The sequence below is a fragment of the Ictalurus furcatus genome, chromosome 14, assembly GCF_023375685.1.
Source record: "Ictalurus furcatus strain D&B chromosome 14, Billie_1.0, whole genome shotgun sequence".
Lineage (NCBI taxonomy): Eukaryota > Metazoa > Chordata > Actinopteri > Siluriformes > Ictaluridae > Ictalurus > Ictalurus furcatus.
This window is the reverse complement of record NC_071268.1, coordinates 6,834,843-6,854,978: the sequence shown is the minus strand read 5'-3', so window position 1 is coordinate 6,854,978 and position 20,136 is coordinate 6,834,843. Positions and strand designations below refer to the sequence as shown.

At 39.1% G+C, this 20,136-nt stretch overlaps 1 protein-coding gene across 4 annotated transcripts; it reads right to left on the bottom strand.

Moving 5' to 3' along the window:
- Positions 1-366: 366 nt before the first annotated feature.
- On the bottom strand, positions 367-17,875 carry LOC128618054 (cilia- and flagella-associated protein 69). 4 transcript variants are annotated; one of them, XM_053641423.1, is made up of 25 exons: positions 17,751-17,875; positions 17,491-17,644; positions 15,203-15,259; positions 13,990-14,109; positions 13,553-13,618; positions 13,163-13,272; positions 12,991-13,067; positions 10,817-10,918; positions 10,397-10,549; positions 10,103-10,280; positions 7,565-7,688; positions 7,423-7,471; positions 7,220-7,341; positions 6,869-7,103; positions 5,754-5,924; positions 4,608-4,723; positions 4,393-4,511; positions 3,919-4,000; positions 3,639-3,831; positions 3,216-3,353; positions 3,066-3,142; positions 2,404-2,601; positions 2,199-2,285; positions 1,038-1,142; positions 367-902 (listed from the first exon to the last, which is right to left on the bottom strand). In XM_053641423.1, the coding sequence occupies exons 2-25, from the start codon at positions 17,617-17,619 to the stop codon at positions 729-731; spliced, it is 2,982 nt and encodes a 993-aa protein (XP_053497398.1). In that variant the 5' UTR covers positions 17,620-17,644; positions 17,751-17,875; the 3' UTR covers positions 367-728. The 4 variants fall into 4 exon arrangements, with proteins under 4 accessions (XP_053497398.1, XP_053497399.1, XP_053497401.1 ...); XM_053641424.1 differs by lacking the exon at positions 13,990-14,109 and having other exon boundaries at positions 368-902; positions 17,491-17,834; XM_053641426.1 differs by lacking the exons at positions 13,990-14,109; positions 15,203-15,259; positions 17,491-17,644; positions 17,751-17,875 and adding an exon at positions 13,828-13,950 and having other exon boundaries at positions 368-902.
- Positions 17,876-20,136: the final 2,261 nt, after the last annotated feature.

The window sequence follows — 20,136 nt, the reverse complement described above, 5'->3', positions numbered from 1 at the left end:
TCTATCTATCTGTCCATCTATCTATCTATCTATCCATCTATCTGTCTATCTATCTGTCTGTCTGTCTATCAATCCATCTATCAATCCATCTATCCGTCTATCTATCTGTCTGTCTGTCTATCTATCTATGTGTATATCTATCTATCTATCTATCTATCTATCTATCTATCTATCTGTCTGTCTGTCTCTCTGTCTCTTTCTTCTTTTGAAGAAAGTCCTCCATCAATGGTACTTCTACAGCTATAGAAGGTGAACCTTTCTTGCACAATAAAAGCTGATTTATCAGCTAATAAAGCAGTTTTATTCCTGTTTCTATGGAAACCCTGTAATTCTGACAGTGGTACTGTGACATTGGTACTCTGACAGTGGTAACTGGCCTACTCATTCAAAGGTCATGAGGGCAAATCCCAAATGGAATAAAGTAACCCTTGGTGTGTGTGTGTGTGTGTGTGTATCATTTGCTCAGAAAGTTTATTGCCCAATACATTTTTCCCTGGTTTTTCCTTTAATTTGCCACTCCTCTGAATCAGTATAATCCCTAGAGAAATAATACTCAGTGTAACCTGATAAAGATCAGTGCTGTACTGATTTACTTTACTTGGTACAACGTTGTACAACTGATTAATAAACCTCTAAATATCTAAGTGAATGTGAGCATCATGTGAGATGCCAGTTCACAGAGGTCACAGAGCTGTTACATTAACTGCAGTCTTGTGCTCCACATCCAGTCATTTGACACTGACAGTGTTTGGAAACTCCAGGTCCGAGGTAGAGGTGGACACTTTCCTCAGCGCTCCACCCTGAATAGGGACCCTCTCTAGGGCGAGGTCTGTGTTTGCCAGGGGTCCCCCAGTCAGCTCTGTAGGGGTGCTGTCGATCGCCAACACACGGCCACAGAAATTCTGTTACAGACACACACACAGACAGTCATTCTTCAGAGGTTCATGTTCAGAGGTTATGCTATTATCACACACACACACACACACACACACACACACACACACACACACACACACACATACACACACAGAGCTTACAGTAGTCTGCAGGCCAGGGATCTGAGTGGAGTGGAAAATAAAACCCTCTGGTTTCTCTGTCGGACGTGACGACTCAATAGATCTCTCCTGCAGCAGCTTTGACTCCTGAAGGAAACCAAAAAGATGGAAATGCTCTAAACACTGCCTGTATGTGAAGCATTAGATTAGATTAGATTAGATTAAAAATATCAGTCCACAAATCATGGGACAGAAAATGGTATCTGGTAACTATAGTACACTACAGTGTGTTGCAAGTGGCAATCTATCTATCTATCTATCTAACTCTCTCTCTATCTGTATATCGCTCTCTATATCTATCTATCTGTATATCTATCTAGCTATATGTCTATCTAGCTATCATCTATCTATCTGTATATCTATCTCTCTATCTGTATATATATATATCTCTCTCTATCTGTATATCTATCTATCTATATATCTATATATCTATCATCTACCTATCTATCTATCTATCTGTATATCTATCTATCTGTTTATCTATCTATCTATCTATCCATCTGTATATCTATCTGTATATCTATCTCAGTCTGTATATCTATCTATCTATATAGCAATCTATCTATCTATCTATATAGCAATCTATCTATCTATCTATCTATCTATCTCTCGCTCTCTCTCTCTCTCTCAATCTATCTATCTGTCTATATATGCACTCTACGCTTCTTGCTTTCTCAAGCCAACATCAAAGTTTGTCGTGACGAACTTTACTGATCTAGTTTATATTGAGATCACGTAACACTTTAATTACACATACACTACATCCAACTAATTATGTGATTTCTTAAGGTAAGCTGGTTGCAAGAGAACTAATTTAGGGGTTTCATAGCAACAGGGGGTGAATACTTCTCTAATGTTTTTCTGAAAATGTTGCAAACGATATTGATTTTTCTTCTCCACTTGAATATTATTGTCTGTTTTGTATAAAGCCACGACATATTATCAGTTCAAGTGGGGTGAATACTTATGCATCACACTGATTTTTTATATATATATATATATATATATATATATATATATATATATATATATATATATATATATATATAATTTCACCTGTGTATGATATTGCCTTCTATTGTATAGTATACTGAATTTTGTCATCATCATAGCAGTATACTGTCAGATCGGAATTAGACACACCTTCAAAATCTCGTAGCTGGAAGTCTTAGCAACGTGATGCTCCCAGGACTTGGCTGTTAGCTCTTGCTGCTTTCGGTTTAACCTGATCTGCATGATCAATGTCAACAACAGTAAGCAGTCTGGATCTGCCAGTGTGACAGATGTGTGAATAAAAATAAATAGATAAACAAACAAACAAACAAACAAACAAACATTCATTCTTCACCTCTTCATATGCATATTTCTCCTGGTGAAGGTCCTCCTGCTCTTTCCGGTCCACAATGCTCTGCTGCAACGAGAAGACGTGTTTGACTTTGTCTTCGCTCGACCGGGCGATGGTGCTGACAGCCTCTGCATCCGGACTGACGGGTCTCACCCCTTCCAGCTCCAGCTCAGCCATGACTTCATCCCACACCTCGGCTACCTGCACACATTTTTTTTTTTTAAATGCATCCAAAAATTAAATTGACATAATTTTCCATTTACTCCAAATGTATTTGATCGACCAGTTCATGTTGCGTTTGGTGTGTGAGATTTGCTTAGAGCTACCTAGCACTGTGTAAACCACACATCTGAATCACACACTCACCTCAAAGGACGTAATTTGGTTCAGTAGCACCATTCGTACATAAACTGGTTCTTAAACCTCAGAGAATTAAAGAAATTTGAACTATATTATAAGCTGAATCACTTCTAAATTACAACTCCGCCTACAAACTTCAGGCCATGCCCCCTAATTCAAAATATCCTGTGGCTGATTAAGTGGTTTTACTTATATCTTTAATATTGAACTGCTGGGTATTCAGAATAAATTAAACGTAATTTGTACTATTATAGTATTTCAAGTGTGAGTTCTTTGCAGGATCATAACATACGGTTTTTGCTAACCTTAAAGTCCAGGTAACTGCTCACAATGCTCAAGGTGATGGAGTCTTCAGCAGTCAGACCTGGCAGATCCTCAAAGCCTGTAAACACAATCATTTCTCATTAACATCTGTTGTCTCTCTCTCTCTCTCTCTCTCTCTCCAACACACTCACCTAGTCTGCAGAAAAAGGCGTAGATTTTGGCGCGCAGGTTTTCAGAGACGTCCATAATGGCAGCGCTTGGTCTGTTTGCTGGTACGGACTCCAGCGGCTCCTGTTCCTGATACATCGTCAGGAGGGGCTTCTTCTCATCTACAGATTAAAGACACAACAACGATTACTCAACACTGAGAGAACTGAGCAGACTCATGAAATTAAGGCTTTGAAATACGTTTATTTTAAAGTATAAAGCATTTATAAAGATTAGCCAATAGAACAAATTGGCTGTGCTGATGTGAAAGAAAAATTAAGATCAACATATACACAACTTTTCTATAATACATGAAAAATTTTAGAGCGGAAAGCTTCTTCTTTGCAATGGCAAATCACCTAGCAGAGGGTGCCTTTAAAAAATGTAACTGAACAAGGTGTATATACCAGCGATTCGGCCATGCTGGTCTCTCTTGACTCCAATCTCCGCCTCTTCCTTCCTCCAGAGCTGCAGGAGCAGGACCGGAGCCGTGAGGTCTTTCTCGCCCCTCCAGATCTCGACATGTGTCAGCGTTTTGGGGTTGTCACACAGCTCCAGCAGCGCCGCCAGCACCACACTCTGCATGCTCCTGGGGCTCGACTGACAATAAAGTGAATGACAGAGCCGTGTCTGATGCTTCTGATCTGGTCTGGAAATCTGGTCTTATTGTATTTATGTCTTACTTACCTGGATGAAGTCGAGTAAGAGAAATGCTCCCTCCTTCTCCAAAAACAAATCCTCTGTGGTGTAACAACCGACAATGCAAGACCTGGGAAAAATAATCAGAATAGAAAACGATCATATTATCACTATATACAGCATCATCCATCCATCCATCCATCCATTTTCTGTACCACTTATCCTACACAGGGTCACGAGGGGAGCCTGGATACTATCCCAGGGAACTTGGGGCACAACCCATCCAACCCATTAGAGGGCACAATCACGCACACATTCACACATGACAGACAATTTGGGAATGCCTTTGGCCTGGGGGAGGAAACAGATGTACTTGGAGGAAACCCATGCAAGCTCCGCGCACACAGGGCGGAGACGGGATTCGTACCCCCATCTCTGGATGATGCGAATCTACGCCATTTACGCCATCAAGCGTGTCAACTTTATTAGTTAGGAGGTGTGTAGAGTGTGTATGTGACTCACCAAACACAGTCCACAGCGGATAGAACCAGTCTGTTGTGTCCCAGGCCACTGTACAACTGAGCCGGGTCCATTTTCAGATAACGAACCGTCACCTCTACGCCCTCTGCTCCAAACAAATCCTGCTCACAACACACCCACCCACCCACACACATTTCTTATGGTTGATATTCAGCTTTAATTCAAATGTGAGTGTGGTGTAATGACGAGCGTCTGACCTTCCTATGGATGTCTCCTTCACAGAGGCTGGACAGAGTGACCAGTACGTCGGTCTGGATCTCAATTGACACGGCGTCCTCTTCCTCCGTTCTCTCCTGGAAGCGCCTCAGCAAGCCTGAGCACAATAAACCATACTACTCAACAGAGAATATCAGAGAATATGATCTACATGATCTACATACACACCTACAGTTCAAGCTGGAATATATTGGTAGTCTAGTCTACAACTGCTAGTCCTGTTTAGCTAGCTAGCTGCACTTGTAACTGAACTATAGCAGATTGCTAGCTAGTCAACATGCAAACTATGAAATATCAAAGCACAAAATGAAATAGGTACAGTAAACCTGTACAGTCTGTCAATTCACTCCCAATAATTTGTAACCTTTATGAATTACGAGCTATAATATAATGCTTCATGCTAACATATTTTGCTGACTTTCCTCCATTTTGGATCTACACATCCAAAGCTGCTTATGGAGTGTGTATGGATGTGACGTGAAGTCACTGAAATCTTGGATGATTTCTACTGAAAAAAAATGTTTTTATTTTTATTTCAACTTGAATGGTGTAACGAAGTGTCCACGGAGTGAGGATCCATTTGCAGCTTTATGAATGAAACAACGTAACAAATATATAAAAATAAGCTGAGGTCAATCACCAGCAAACAGAGCATCAAAGGTAACTCCAAAATTGCAGTCAACAAACAGGCAAAATGTCAGGGCAAGCAGCAAAGGATCAATGAACAGAATAAACAGTCCAGGTTCCAACACAGGCAGGACAAAACAACAGCAAACACTCAGTAAAGTTAGCACAGGCAAAATAAGAGTTCGCAGTGAGCGTGTATGTGAGTGTGGCTTAAATAGAGAGTTTGATGAGAACAGGTGTGGTGATAATCAGTTCCGGTACGTGGTTATGGGAAAAATCAATACTCGGGTGATGGTGCCTTCTGGTGGTGAGCGGGAGGCCTGATTCGTGACAAATGGAAGTTAACCTGCTAGTTTGTATTAAAAGTTTCCTGATTTATTAGTAGGCCAAATAACGTCGGTTTGAGCCACCGGTCACTAATTGGTGTACAGTAAGGTGAAATTTTATGACACATACGAGGCATGACCTTTAAAATAAACTCTATATGTTGTAATATTCACCGAGGAGTTGGCTGATGGCTCCCTGGTCACAGAGGTCCTGGTTGATGAGGCTGTTACTAAGTGAAGCCATGCAGCGGAGCAGCCGGATGCAGTACCGCATCTGAGCCTTCCTCCCACTTCGACTTCCGCTGCCATGGAAACCCTGACCATGGCCAAAGATGGAGTCAGTTCCTGGTACAGAGGAAAACGAGCAAGAGTTACACCAAGCTTAGTTTAGGTATACACTGTCACTGGTCTAATGTATAGCAAATCCGATGTAATCGTTTTGAAATATGTATTTTAATTGCTCCTGGATATATTAAACAGGCTTGTGAATGACTGAAGTAATGAATCTCTTTGTACTTGTACAACGAATAAAGGTATTCATACACCTATTCATAAAAATGTCTTTAACTACACTTCCTTAGATCCTTCATCTTAGTACAAGAGGAATTTACCCCAAATGTTTTTTTTTTAATCTAAATGATCCATCTGTTTATTTATTTATCAATTTGTTTGTAGGTTTATGTTTATATTTGTATCTATTATAGCTGGGCATATCATGATAGATTATGTCACAATACATTTCTCGGAGAATTCATACATAATCGCAATATGTTTATATAACTTCGTTTTACGTGACAATTACAAACTTGATTCACATTGAAAATCTTTGTGTGTGTGTGTGTAGATAAGAAATAAAAGTGTTACCGTACTTTTTTTTTTTTTTTTTAACGCAGCACTACTGTTTCCTGCTTTATGTATCATGGAATTTTTTTCATGTATCATGATATGATATTTTTGTCACATCACCCACTCCTAGTGCCCTTTTGTTTATCGTCTATTATTTGTAACAATTTTGTAATTTTTTTTTATGTTTGATTTTGGGCTTTCGTCCTACACAACATTATAAAAGACTCTCGTTCTCACATTCTCACGTTTAACCTTAAATAACCTAAGCACTCCAAGAATGTATTTAACAAAATGATGTAATAGAATGACCCCTAATATGATGCTACTGAAGGGATCTGGACATGACACTTTGAGAACAGAATTAAAACACAGATCAGGTTGTAATATTGAGTGCCTTGTCAGTATTATCTGCTCTGGCTGTTTTACCAGTGTGTGTCCGCTACCTTTTTGTGTGCACCAATCCAGAAGCACAAGCAGGCAAGTGTTGGCCTGACAGGCCATGTACTCGTCTAGCATGAGCGGCGCCACTGTGGCCAGAGCGGCCAATGCCTGCAGCTGCAGCTCCTCCTGCTGGATGGACGTCCAACTGCGCCGGGCTTTCCCGCTTCGCCTGATCTCAGAGTAACCAGGCCGAACTAGCAGCATCAAAGCCAGCATCACACGGCTCTCTTTAAACAGCTGAACAAATCATGCACATGTTAGAGTACAGAAGGTGATATGCTCCTTTAAACACCTAGTAGTACTGAATCACCTAGTAATAATACTTTAAACATCTAGTAGTACTGAATCCTCACCTGTACAGCTGCCAGATCTCTGGACAGAACAACAATCAGGTTAAGCAGCAGCTTCTTCATCTCAAAGTCCTCATTAGAGAAGGTCAGCTTGAAGTTTCGGATCAGTGGGCTATGGCTCCTCACTGCATGACAGAAACTCAAACTGCTTATTCTACAAACATCTCATTATTTATTACAATACTGTATATTTCTCCAAAACTTACACTCGGGAACAGTAGCAAAAAGGATGAGCTGCTTAGCAAACCCGCTCTCCTATCAAGACAAGGGAGTATTCATTTAAATGATTTAAAATGAACAGGATAATAACGGAATAAGCAGGCGTGGAAGTCAAATCAACATACTTACGATTAGCGGGGCGCTGGGGTTTTCTGCAATCAAGGTCGTAATTACTAGAAGGTCGTTGCGAAGCTGCCGGTCGTACTGTCGGAAGCCGGTGAGAAGATGATGCAAGAAAGCCTCTTTCAGGACCCTGGTGTTTAAAAACACACTCAGTCAATAGGTAATTCCAGATTCATCCAATATTCAACAATCCACTTGTTCTGAGACTGAAGTGGGAATGTTTTCTACGTCATCCTGACAGATTGGCACGCACTCAGTTCAATATTCCTCTTAAATTCTAGTCTACTCTAGTTGCACATGTAGAAAACAAACCGTGCTCTACACGATGTATTTGAGAAAACGGTCTATGGCTGAAATGATTGAATGTCTATGGAAAAAGATATATATTTCCTATTTTGCCTCAAAGCCAAAACCATTTATATTCAATATATGAAATGTATATACTTAGTATACATAGTACTAGCTCATAAATTAAAGCTAAAGTTAACTAGTATTTGGAAGTCAGGTTCATTCTTTGAGCAATGTCCTAAAAGCGTGAGAAAATGAAATACTTAAAACATAATATTTATGCTTATTTATGTTTACAGTTCCTCTTAGAGGCAAAACTGGGAAATTAAATGCAAATCGAATAAATTGTTCATCGTTAAACTGCAATTTTCATATTATGCATGGATCAAAAAGAGTAAAAAAAAAAAAAAAAACGAGGTAATGGAATAAAACATACAACTTAAACATACAGGTAAACAGACAGGTAATACTGTACACAGGTAGTTGTGGATATGCAGTATGTTAGTTTTTGGAGTTATGTTTTAACTTCATGTCAAATGTTATTCAAAATCCAAAATTTGGAAATTAATATTTGAGATGTGAAACACTGAGGGCCGAGAAAAGAAAAATGCTGTTAAATGCTTGATGCTAATAAGCTATTTTTTCCAAATAGAATTACAGTAAGTGGCCAGTTTTGTATATTTTGTTATTTCGCACTCAGAAAGAAGAAGAAAGAAAAGAAAAAAGAGTACTAACCTGTACCATTCCTTGTTGTACCCTCTTTTTTGTACCTTAAGTGTGTACCTTAAAGGGTACCTCTGGTCCAGTTATCTATCTTCACTGCAAAAACTGACATCTTTAAGTGAAAATATCTTGAATACGATCAGATTTATCTAGTATTTCCTATTATAAGATAACAATAAACCAAAATATAAGATATGCTTTGAATGCTCTCATTCTATTGGCAGATCAAGCTGCTTATTTCTAGAAATAAATGCTTAAAATGAGCAAACTTATCTGGCAATAGAACAAGACTACTTCAAGCTTCAAGCAAAAGAAACTCTGTAAATAAGTTTCATAATCTTCTATTTGTTTATGAGTAATCTTATATATAGGAAATACTAGATACATTTGACTATATTCCAGACATTTTCACTTGCTAAGATGAGTCATAATTCCATGTGAAAGATACACATTAAAAGGTACAAAAACTAAGTGTACCACCCTAGTGATAAGGACAGGTATAGCTTAGTACCCTTTGTTTCCAAGAGTTTAACAGAAATGGGGTCACATACATTGGGGAAAAAAATATTTGCTAGATACCTGTTGCACATATTATTTTGTTTATGTGTGTCAGCCTGGTGGGAAAAAACGTCACATGGAAAAGATTTTCTACTATATATACACACACAGGTGCATCTAAAAAAATTAGAATATGTGGAAAAGTTCATTTTGTTTCTGTATTTTAATTAAAAAATGTACACTTTTATATATTCTAGATTCATTACACATAAAGTGAAATATTTCAAGCCTTTTGTTCTATTAATCTTGATGATTAAAGCTTACAGCTCAAAATATTAGAATAAAAAATTTATATTTCAGAAATTTTGACCTGAGAAGGGCTCTAAGCCAGGGGTTCCCAAACTTTTCCAGGGCAAGGCCTCCCCAAATGGCATTAACATTTTACCGAGGCCCCCCTTTTGCAAGATGTCTTTAAAACACGTTAAAAATACAGACTTCTGAATATATCCCCCCTTTTTTATTAATAATTACATCTTCCATCTTTACATTACATTACATTAGGAATTGATTGTGTGTGTGTGTGTGTGTGTGTGTGTGTGTGTGTGGTTGTCTGAGAGTGAGAAAGAGAAAACATATTTATTTTTCACACCAAATTGTTGAGGCCCCCCGGGCGCCCCCTGGCGGCCCCCACTTTGAAAACCTCTGCTCTAATCAGCCGTAATTGTCAAGATTAAAACAAAAAAAGGCTTGAAATATTTCCCTTTATGTGTAATGAACCTACAGGGAAAAAAAAACTTTTCCATGATATTAAAATTTTTTGAGATGCACCTGTAGTTTTGAAAAAACATTGCTTTTTAAAAACCTGGCACTAGCGAAAAGCGAGAAAGTTACATTTATAGATTTCATGCCGATGCATGCGGCGCAGGAGCATCGCAGCCATTTTGACAGTTTTAGTCACAGAGACACGTGACAGATTTTCCAGACTTCCACCCATATCCCATTGGAGGAAGCATTAAGAAGCAAAACTAAACGCACATGATGCAGTCCATGTTGCTGAGCTGCTTGCTGACTTCCTCTCTGGAGCCGTTATCCAAAAGGTTCCACAGGATCTCTGTGGAGCGGAACAGCACCTGACCGGACGGATCCGGCTCGTTCATGTGGAAGCAGATCTTCTGAGCTCCGTCTGCTTTCAGGATCAAACTACAGTTCACTGCTACAAAGGGCAAAAAAAAAAAACGCTGGATGATCTCTCACACACGCGCATGCACTGTAACTGCATGATAAATACAGTAACTCTGCGGCACGAACGCAGTTAAATGCGGAACTCACCAGAAGACCTGGAGAGGATCTGCACTGCCTGTAGGGTGTGCAGTTTGACTGACAGCTGCTTCTCCAGGATAGCCAGTGACATGAGCAGAGTCTCGGCCAGCCCGCTGCGCTCTATCATCTCACGCCTGTACACCAGGCTTGTAGGACATACACCTGACTCACAAAAAGAGAGAATGTCACTATCTGTTTCTCTTTCTGTTTAGCGCTCCGAATATCTTTATTCGTCTTTAAAGTCAAAGTGGGTGTGGCCTAAACAGATAGGGGTTTTGTTTCTTTTAAATGAAATTCATTACATATACATGTATTTAAAACACATTATCTGTTCATTCCAATTAATGTATTCATATTCGTTATCACACATATCCCTAGTGTGCATATACTATGAGAATAACATCCCGCCTCTGTGTTGCAGAGTCTCACCATCTCTATAGTGCTTTGGTTTGTCAGGGCTGATATAAAGTGATATGATGGAAGCACAGATTTGCTCTTGGACTTCTGCGTTTGACACCCGCATCAGATAACCTGTCATAATACAACCACAAACAACAAAAAAACAACAACAACAGATTCTCATTAAACACACACTGATTAAATTAACACAAATCCAGACTCTATTAGAAGACCCCAAGATACCCACAGGCTGATTTTATTTTCCACTGACCAACTCAGCAGTATCAAAGATTCCAGCTGAACGGTTTTTGGTCTTCTCAAAAGGAACGAATGGTATTTTGTGGGCGGAGCTAGCAACACTATTAATGCTGATTGGTTACCGATACAAACAATAAAGCAGTCCGTACAGGATTTTGCATAGTTTTTGTGTGTGTGTGATTGTTGCAGGCAAAAATGTTCGATTTTGCTGCGGCTTTTCTCAAAATCTGCGATGCAATTTGTGAGTTTTTGTGCTTTTTTTTTGTTTGTTTGTTGCAGAAACCAATTGCAATAGCACAAAATAGTTTGCACGGTCTTTTACAGTGCTGTTTGTTGGTACAGTAAATGAGACCTTTCAGCTGTACTCATGTTCGACGCACGTAAATCGAAGAGGGCTTTGGCTGAATGCGTGCTGTGATGACGTCACATTTGTAACATTTATAAGCTCCTCCAAATATTGAGGAGTTTTCTTGATTTTGAGTTCATTTCTTCGATCACAAAACTGAGAAATCCTGGAGGGACTGATAAAAAGCCAGAATAATGTGGGAATAGCTTGTTAGTGGTGCTTGGCTTGTCCATTTTTCCACTGAGCGCTAGTACTGAAGTACTCAAAACAGCCACCAATAAACTCATAAACTCATGGGGTGGAGCTAGCTGCACTGTAATTGCTGATTGGTTATCACTTCCTTCAACGTATAAATGCCAACAATATACACAGAATAACAAACAGAATAATCTGTTTGGTTGGTGCTGCTTGTGGCGTTTTAATTCTCAAATCTGGAGGCACCAACATTGCTAGCAAGAAAATCCTAGCGTGCGGCGTGAAAAAAAAAAGCTGAACTTTACCACAACAATCCTCTACAGCATTTATTTTTTCTTGTACGCTGACTCTGGTGCACTCTGGTGTGATGGCTACATAATAATAATAATAATAATAATAATAATAATAATAATAATAATAATAATAATAATAATTAACCCAACAGTTTGGGGTTTTTTTTGTTTGTTTGTTTGTTTTTTTACAGTCTCAAATTGATGTTTTCTGCTATTCTCACTGCTTCTGAATTCACAGGTCAAAGTTTGCCTAGTGAAAGTCGCACAAATTGGGAAAAAATTTTCCTGCGTCCTTTCCCCTTCGGTGAAAAGGCTTTTCTGCGGTGTGAATTTCAGACTTTGTTTGGTTTAAAGTTTTATGTCAGAATAGCAGAATCAGTGTCATTTTAAGGTGGCTACTCTATATCCATAGCAAGAGGTCAAAAATCTTAAAATCATCTGCTACACAGTAAATAATGGCACCTCTGATGCTTTTTAACCGACAGAATATTTGAATTGTCTAATTACAAAGAGTATAATGCTGTAACGTTATATTAGTTATGATATATTGTAAATGGTGAGGAATTAAAATGTGTTTTCTCAGCACAAATGACCTTCTTTGTTGTCAGTACTAATTAAAAGAAGAAGAAAAAGAAGAAGAAGAAAATCTTTTGGCAATAATTTTGTTGCAGCCAGTATCAGTAAGATCAGATAAATGAAGAGCATTGCACTCTCAGGGAAAAAAAGGGTACTAAGCTGTACTATTGTGTAGCTTGTTGTTGCAGCGGTACTTCAGTGTGTATCTTTTCGCTTACTTTATAGTACCGTATAGTGTAGCTTTACTCCACATGTATGTACCTTAAATCTCTTCCCTGGCGAAAGAAACATATTAAAGGTACAATAGAAAATGGTTTCACCCAAGTGGCTCTTATTTAAGATTTTAATCCAAGCATGCTTTTTTTTTTTCAACTGTTCTACTTTTTCTGCTGTAAAATGAACTGGTTTCTTTTTTTGGTGTTGTTGTACATACGTTGGAAAATTCATCATCACCACAACATATCATCTTCCCTAACAGTCCAACACAAGCTTTACTGCGTATACTGTATGTTCCCTGTGGCAGGATGTTCACATACCCATCTGAGAGAGCGAGTCCGTCACAACGCTGGCGTAGTTCATCTCATCAGATGCCTTCTCCTTTAAGAAGGGACACCTTCAAGAGAAAGCTGCATTAAAAACCAAGTTCTACACAAGTGATTATTATCAAAGATAAACATTTACATTAATTAATGAGTTAATTAATCTGACCTGCATATGTATACGAGGTCACGAAGCAAGGGAGCATATTCGGGGTGCTCTTCCCATTTACCCGCACAGATGTTTAGGATCCGAAAGACGTCCGAGAGGTCTCTGAGAAACTTGAATCGCATGGATTAAGGAAAATATCGAGCACATATCAATATTACAGATAGACTGAATTATACCAGACATGTAACGAAGGAAAATCTCATTCTCTTATTATGAATTTAGCCTAGAGGCTGAGAAAGGTGAAGACGCTGTAATTGGCCCCAGGAGGATCGGTGATGAGGTAGTTCGACTTCCCTCCAGGGTGATAAAAGTGTTTCACAGATAACAGATAACGTCAGAGCACGCAAATGCAGAGAAAAGATCCGGGGAGTCATAATTCAGTGAGGATACATAGCCATTCTGGGATATCTTCACCACTCGCTTCAAGGCGGAGATGTGCCGTTCTTTCAGAGAGCACTGAAAAAACAAAATAAAACAACCTTGCTGTCAATTGCAAAATTATTGGCACCCATACTGGTCGGGGGGGGAACAATTACATTAAAGAATCAGATTTTACACTTAAAGCAATTAGAGAGACCACATACTATTCACTTAAATCATTCTAGTAATAACAAAATTATTGCCCCTAAAAAAAAAAGAATGTTCAGTGTTCCATATATCTTTACAAAGCACTTTATCCTGGTGTTGAAAGATACAGACACAGTCCCGGGAACGCCAGATCCGTGGCAGGAATACACCCTGGATGTGATGCGAAGTCCATCGCAGTACACCATTCACACACATTCACATTTGCATGTAGGGCCGATTTAGAGTCACCGGCCACCTACAGGTATGTGTTTAGGAGGTGAGAGGAAACTGGAGAATCCGTAGGAAACCAACACGGACACGGAGAGAACTCCACGCTGGCAATAACATGAGCTGGGACTTGGAATGCTTGAGCTGTGAGGCTATAATATGTATATATATTAATATTATATAATAAATAAATAAATACACACACACACACACACACACACACACACACACACACACATATATATATATATATATATATATATATATATATATATATATATATATATATATATATATATGTGTGTGTGTGTGTGTGTGTGTGTGTATGTATTATTCTCTAATAAACTCGAAGAAGTTTTTCTGGGACCAAATCTAAAGTAAAATCCATTTGTTATCCACATTGAAAAATATTATTAATGGAAATTAAGGGTAAGTTCAACAATGTTTGTGTGTCAGTACATAAAATCTACATATTGTACTCAAGTGGAAATTCTGCCCTTAATATGAATGCATGTATTTATGATTGATCACTTGTTTTTGTTTTTTTAGTGTATCACCAAAATAAAATAAAAATCTGATGGTGGTTGATCAGGACTAGTCAGGTAAACACCATTAAGCACAATTAGGGACAAAATAAGAAACGTTTCCAACATCTGGAACAGTTGAAATTCGTCAGGAAGTGAACGCACGAGCGTCTGCACAGTGAGGAGCACGGTAAAGAAGCCAAACATCACAGCGTAACAATCGTATTTTAATTGAATCTTTGGGTCAAGTTTCAAATTCAACTGTTAGACATCATGTAGACCTGCACAATAACAAGCTGTTTGTGCACGGAGCATCCAAGATCTTCTACACACCATCTGTGTTGAAACCTTCTAAGTTTTTAATGCCATGGTGATTTATAACTAATGGAGATCGCTTCAGATTTGCTTCTGGAGATTCAGAACATTTTAGATATTACAGCAAGGAGACTTTAATATATAAGTCTCAAGATGTCCTGAGGGGGAAACAACTCTTAAGGAAGCCTGAGAACAAAATATTGTGTTAAGAATGACATTAGTAACATTCAGATATGATGAAGTGCATAGTGTCCTCATTGCAGGTGTGATTTATTTCACTGAAGCGTGCCAATAATTTTGCATTTGACTGTTTATAAGTGATTTCACGCACCAGTGAAATGGATAACATAATGAACTATAAAAGTGGTGATTTAAGACAGCGTTTCGAATTGGTTATATTACTTACTGATATAGGATCCTGAAGCAGGTTTATGACACGGGGAAGGTTAGGATACCTCGTAGCCTGAAAAACAACAGAATTTTTTATTATTATTATTATTTACGGCAACTAATTTTACAGATTTTTTTATTAAACTGCATCTGTATGTATGTATTCTACTTAACTGTAGCAAGAGAATTATCAAAACTCAACAGAAAAGGTTTTTGTACACTTCGAAGAAACTCTGAAGAAGACTTTAAGCTCCACCCATTCCACAATCGAGCTTTGACATAGATCAGTGATATTTATATTCACCGATCAGCCATAACATTAAAACCACCTGCCTAAAATCGTGTAGGTCCCCCTTATGCCGCCAAAAAAGCTCTGACCCATCGAGGCATGGACACCTCTGAAGGTGGTGGTATCTGGCACCAAGACATTACCAGCAGGTCCTTTAAGTCCTATAAGTTGCGAAGTGGGGCCTCCATGGATCGGACTTGTTTGTCCGGCACATCCCACAGATGCTCGAACGGACTGAGATCTGGGGAATTTGGAGGCCAAGTCAACATCTTGAACTATTTGTCATGTTCCTCAAACCGTTCATGAACAACTTTTACAGTGTAGCAGGGCGCATTATCCTGCTGAAAGAGACCACTGCTATTAGGGAATACCATTGCCATGAAGGCATGTACTTGGTGTACAACAGTGTTTAGGTAGGTTGTACGTGTAAAAGTAACATCCACATGAATGTCAGGACCCAAGGTTTCCCAGCAGAACATGATGACCAGAGCATCACACTGCCTCTGTCGACTTGCCTTCTTCCCATAGTGCATCCTCATACCATCTCTTCCCCAGGTAAGCGACACACACGAACCCGGCTGTCCATGTCCATGTAAAAGAAAACGTGATTCATCAGACAAGGCCACATTCATGCATTGCTCCATGGTTCAGTTCTGATGCTCACGGGCCCATTGTAAGTGCTTCCATCAGTGTACAGGGGTCAGCATGGGCACGCTGACCAGTCTACATCTACACAGCCCCATACGCAGCAAGGTGTGATGTATGTGTGATGTGTGCAACATTAACTTTTCAGCAATTTGTGCTACAGTAGTTCTTCTGTTGAATCGGATCAGATGGGCTAGTCTTCACTCCCCACGTGCATCAATGAGCCTTGGGCGCCCATGACCCTACCATGACCCCGTCCTTCCTTGGACAACTTTTAATAGGTACTAACCACTAGATAACGGGAACACCTCACAAGACCTGCTGTTTTGGAGATGCTCCGACCCAGTCGTCTAGCCATCATAATTTGGCCCTTGGCAAAGTCTCTCAGATCCTTCGGTCAGCTTGACCATGCTTCCAAAACATCAACTTTGAGAACTGACTGTTCACTTGCTACCTAATATAATATATCCCACCCCTTGATATGTGATATTGTAAGGAGATAATCAATGTTCTTCACTTCACCTGTCAATGGTTTAAATGCTATGGCTGATATATATATATATATATATATATATATATAACACAATAGATTACACACATATTATATATCCATCCAAATTCTACCACCTACTCCTTTTCAGGGTCAGGGGGAACCTGGAGCCTATCCCAGGGAGCATCAGGCACAAGGCGGGGTACACCCTGGACAGGGTGCCAGTCCATCGCAGGGCACACAAAGACACACACTCACACACCCATTCATACACTACGGACACTTTAGACACGCCACTCAGCCTACCATGCATGTCTTTGGACTGGGGGAGGAAACCCGAGTACCCGGAGGAAACCCCCGCAGCATGGGGAGAACATGCAAACTCCGCACACTCGAACACCCCGGACCCTGGAGGTGTGAGGCGAACGTGCTAACCACTAAGCCACCGTGCACCACCGTTCGTGCGTGTATGTGTGTGTGTGATCTATCATATAATAATAATAATAATAATAATAATAATAATAATAACAAATCTAAAACTAAAAATTTAAATGTTTACCATAAGTAAATAAATAAATAAATAAATAAGTTGATAAATACCCACACACAAATGAGTACATCAATAAATAAATATACAAGCTGAAAATATTAAATAATCATTACATTTTTTTTTATAATTTTACAATTTTAACGATTACATTCAACGTTTTAATGATCGCTCTTTCTGGTCAGATTATTTTTTCCAGTATAAAAGTGTTAATAAAAGGATATCTGGTGATATGATCACATCTCACAGCCCTGCTGTCTCACCTCATTAACACGACAATTTTAAACCACTGACCGCTTTCTTTTCCTTTAATAAAGATCATGTTGTCCTCACCTCAGTGCAATCCGGGCTGTTTGGTGCAAACAGCGGTTTAATAAGCGGGACTTTGTTGGGAGTTTGTCTCTGAGACCTGGAGCCTGTGGCTCTCTGAGATGTTTTCATCCGCGCCTCAGTGGAAATCATGACGAAACAGGAAGCTGCTCCTTAGCTACAATCATCAGTGAACGAGATTCATGACATCAATAAATCAACAACTCTATAAAAAGAACAAATCAGCCTGTAGGACATTTAATAAAAACTGTTCTCTTCCTCACAAAGCTGTAGGTGAGAAGTGTTTATAAGCAGCACTTAGAAACCCGCCCTTATCCACGGCACGCGCAACCGTCACCATAGCAACAACTCTAACCTACGGACTGGCGTAAAGTTGGCTTGACGTTAGACGTTCGATTTTCGCGGATATGCTGGAATTAAGGGACCGTCTCTAAAGTTACATACGACATTGTTAAACACGTTTCTAACTTCAATAGCATTTAAAGAGAATGACTTACAGTCATATAACCAACTGTAAAATGTTCATCTGGGTGTCAGGTATGACGCACACCTTTTAGATTTTTGATATTTAACAAAATAAGCTATTAAATCATATGTAAATATTTATATGAATTTCACTACAGAATGGGCCCATACACAAAATATACCATCATTTAAAACTCAATGGCTTAGGCAAGAGACGGTCCCTATATACGAATATTGAACGTCCAACGTCAAGCCAGTAACCTACGGAGCGCAGGAGAGGTCAAACTTTCTGAACAGGAAATCCGCGTTCACATAGTATCGCATTTACGTTTACACTATTGTTTTTGTTTTCCTTCACAATTCGTTTAATTTTTAGCCTCGGCACTGAGAGAAACCCCTCTATCAAAAGCTCACAGCACAACAGGATTTACATAGATGTTTTTATTTATTTAGCTAATATATTATCTTTATTTTTACTATGATGTGAAAGAAGGTTGTTGTTTTTGTTTTTTTACATTATTTGCATTACTTATTTGTGGGCCATTTTATGACACGGCAATTACCCATGGAAACATTTTTAACTCACTTGGATAAATATTAACACGTAGTATTTTGTGGATAATAATCCATCCATCCATTCATTGTCAGTACCGCTTACCCTACTGGGTCTTGGGGAACCTGGAGCCTATCCCAGGTAGCATGGGGCACAAGGTGGGGTACACCCTGGACAGGGTGCCAATCCATCGCAGGGCACAATCACATACACATTTCACACAATACAGACACTTTGGACATGCCAATCAGCCTACCATGCATGTCTTTGGACTAGAGGAGGAAACCCCCGCAGCACGGGAAGAACATGCAAAGTCCACACACACAGAACAGCGGCGGGAATCAAACCCCCGACCCTGGAGGTGTGAGGCGAACGTGCTAACCACTAAACCACTGTGCACCTTGTGGATGATGATAATCATCATCATCATCATCATCATCATCATCATCCCTGCTGGAAAAAAACAATAGAAACCATCGTAGAAATTCTAATGGTTTCCACCCCAAATACCATTACAAACCATCAGCTAACCATTAAAACCATTACCATTATCGATCCTTAATGGTATCCACTAGATATCCAGGTGCATGAGTAGAAGTAGAACTGCATCAGGATCAGGCAGCAGGAGTACATTTACAGCTCAACCAACAGAGAGAGAGAGAGCGAGAGAGAGAGAGAGAGACTGAGAGAGTATTCTTGTCTCGCTCACTGTGTTCCCGGGATCTGCAACCCAGAGCAGAATCAAGTTGTTACTGAAGATGAATGAATTATGATGATGATGATGATGATGATTACTACTACTACTAATAGTAATGGTAGCAATAGTGGTAGTAGTTGTAATAATATTACATTACAGCATTTGGCAAACACCAAGTGATATCCAGTGCAACTTACAATTATCTCATTTTTATACAACTAAGCAGTTGAGGGTTAAGGGCCTTGCTCAAGGGCCCAACAGTGGCAGCTTGGCAGTGCTGGGATTTGAACTCACAACCTTCCGATCAGAACACCAATGTCTTCAATGCTGAGCTACCACTTCCCATATTACTAATAGTAATGGTAGTAGTAATTGTTGTTGTAGTATCATTAGTAGTAGTACTATAGAAGTAGTAACAGTAGTAGTAGTATTGGTAGTAGCAGTAGTAGTACTAGTAGTAGTAGTGTTAGTAGCAGTAGTAGTAGTAGTAGTAGTAGTAGTAATAATATTATTGGTAGTAGCAGCAGTAGTAGTAGTATTGGTAGTATTGGTAGTAGTAGCAGCAGTAGTAGTAGTAGTAGTAGCAGCAGTAGTGGTAGTAGTAGAAGTATTGCTTGTATGGAAAATATCTATGAAGTGCAATCAATATTGTGTAGCTAACATCTGAATATGTTAATGAAGTCTATTCAATATAACTAACTTTTGGATATGTTAATGAAGTGTACTCAATATGTAACCAACATTTAGAATTATTACTTGAGCATAATCGTATAATCAATATTGGTTAAAAAACATAATCTATATGTATAATCAACAGTCAGAAGGATAATCTAAATCCATAGAACAATGTTTGATCAAGTTATATTCTGAGTGGATTTGAGTTGAATGAACTCTGTGTTTTAGTGTACAATAATTGTTCTTCTGTATTAGCTGG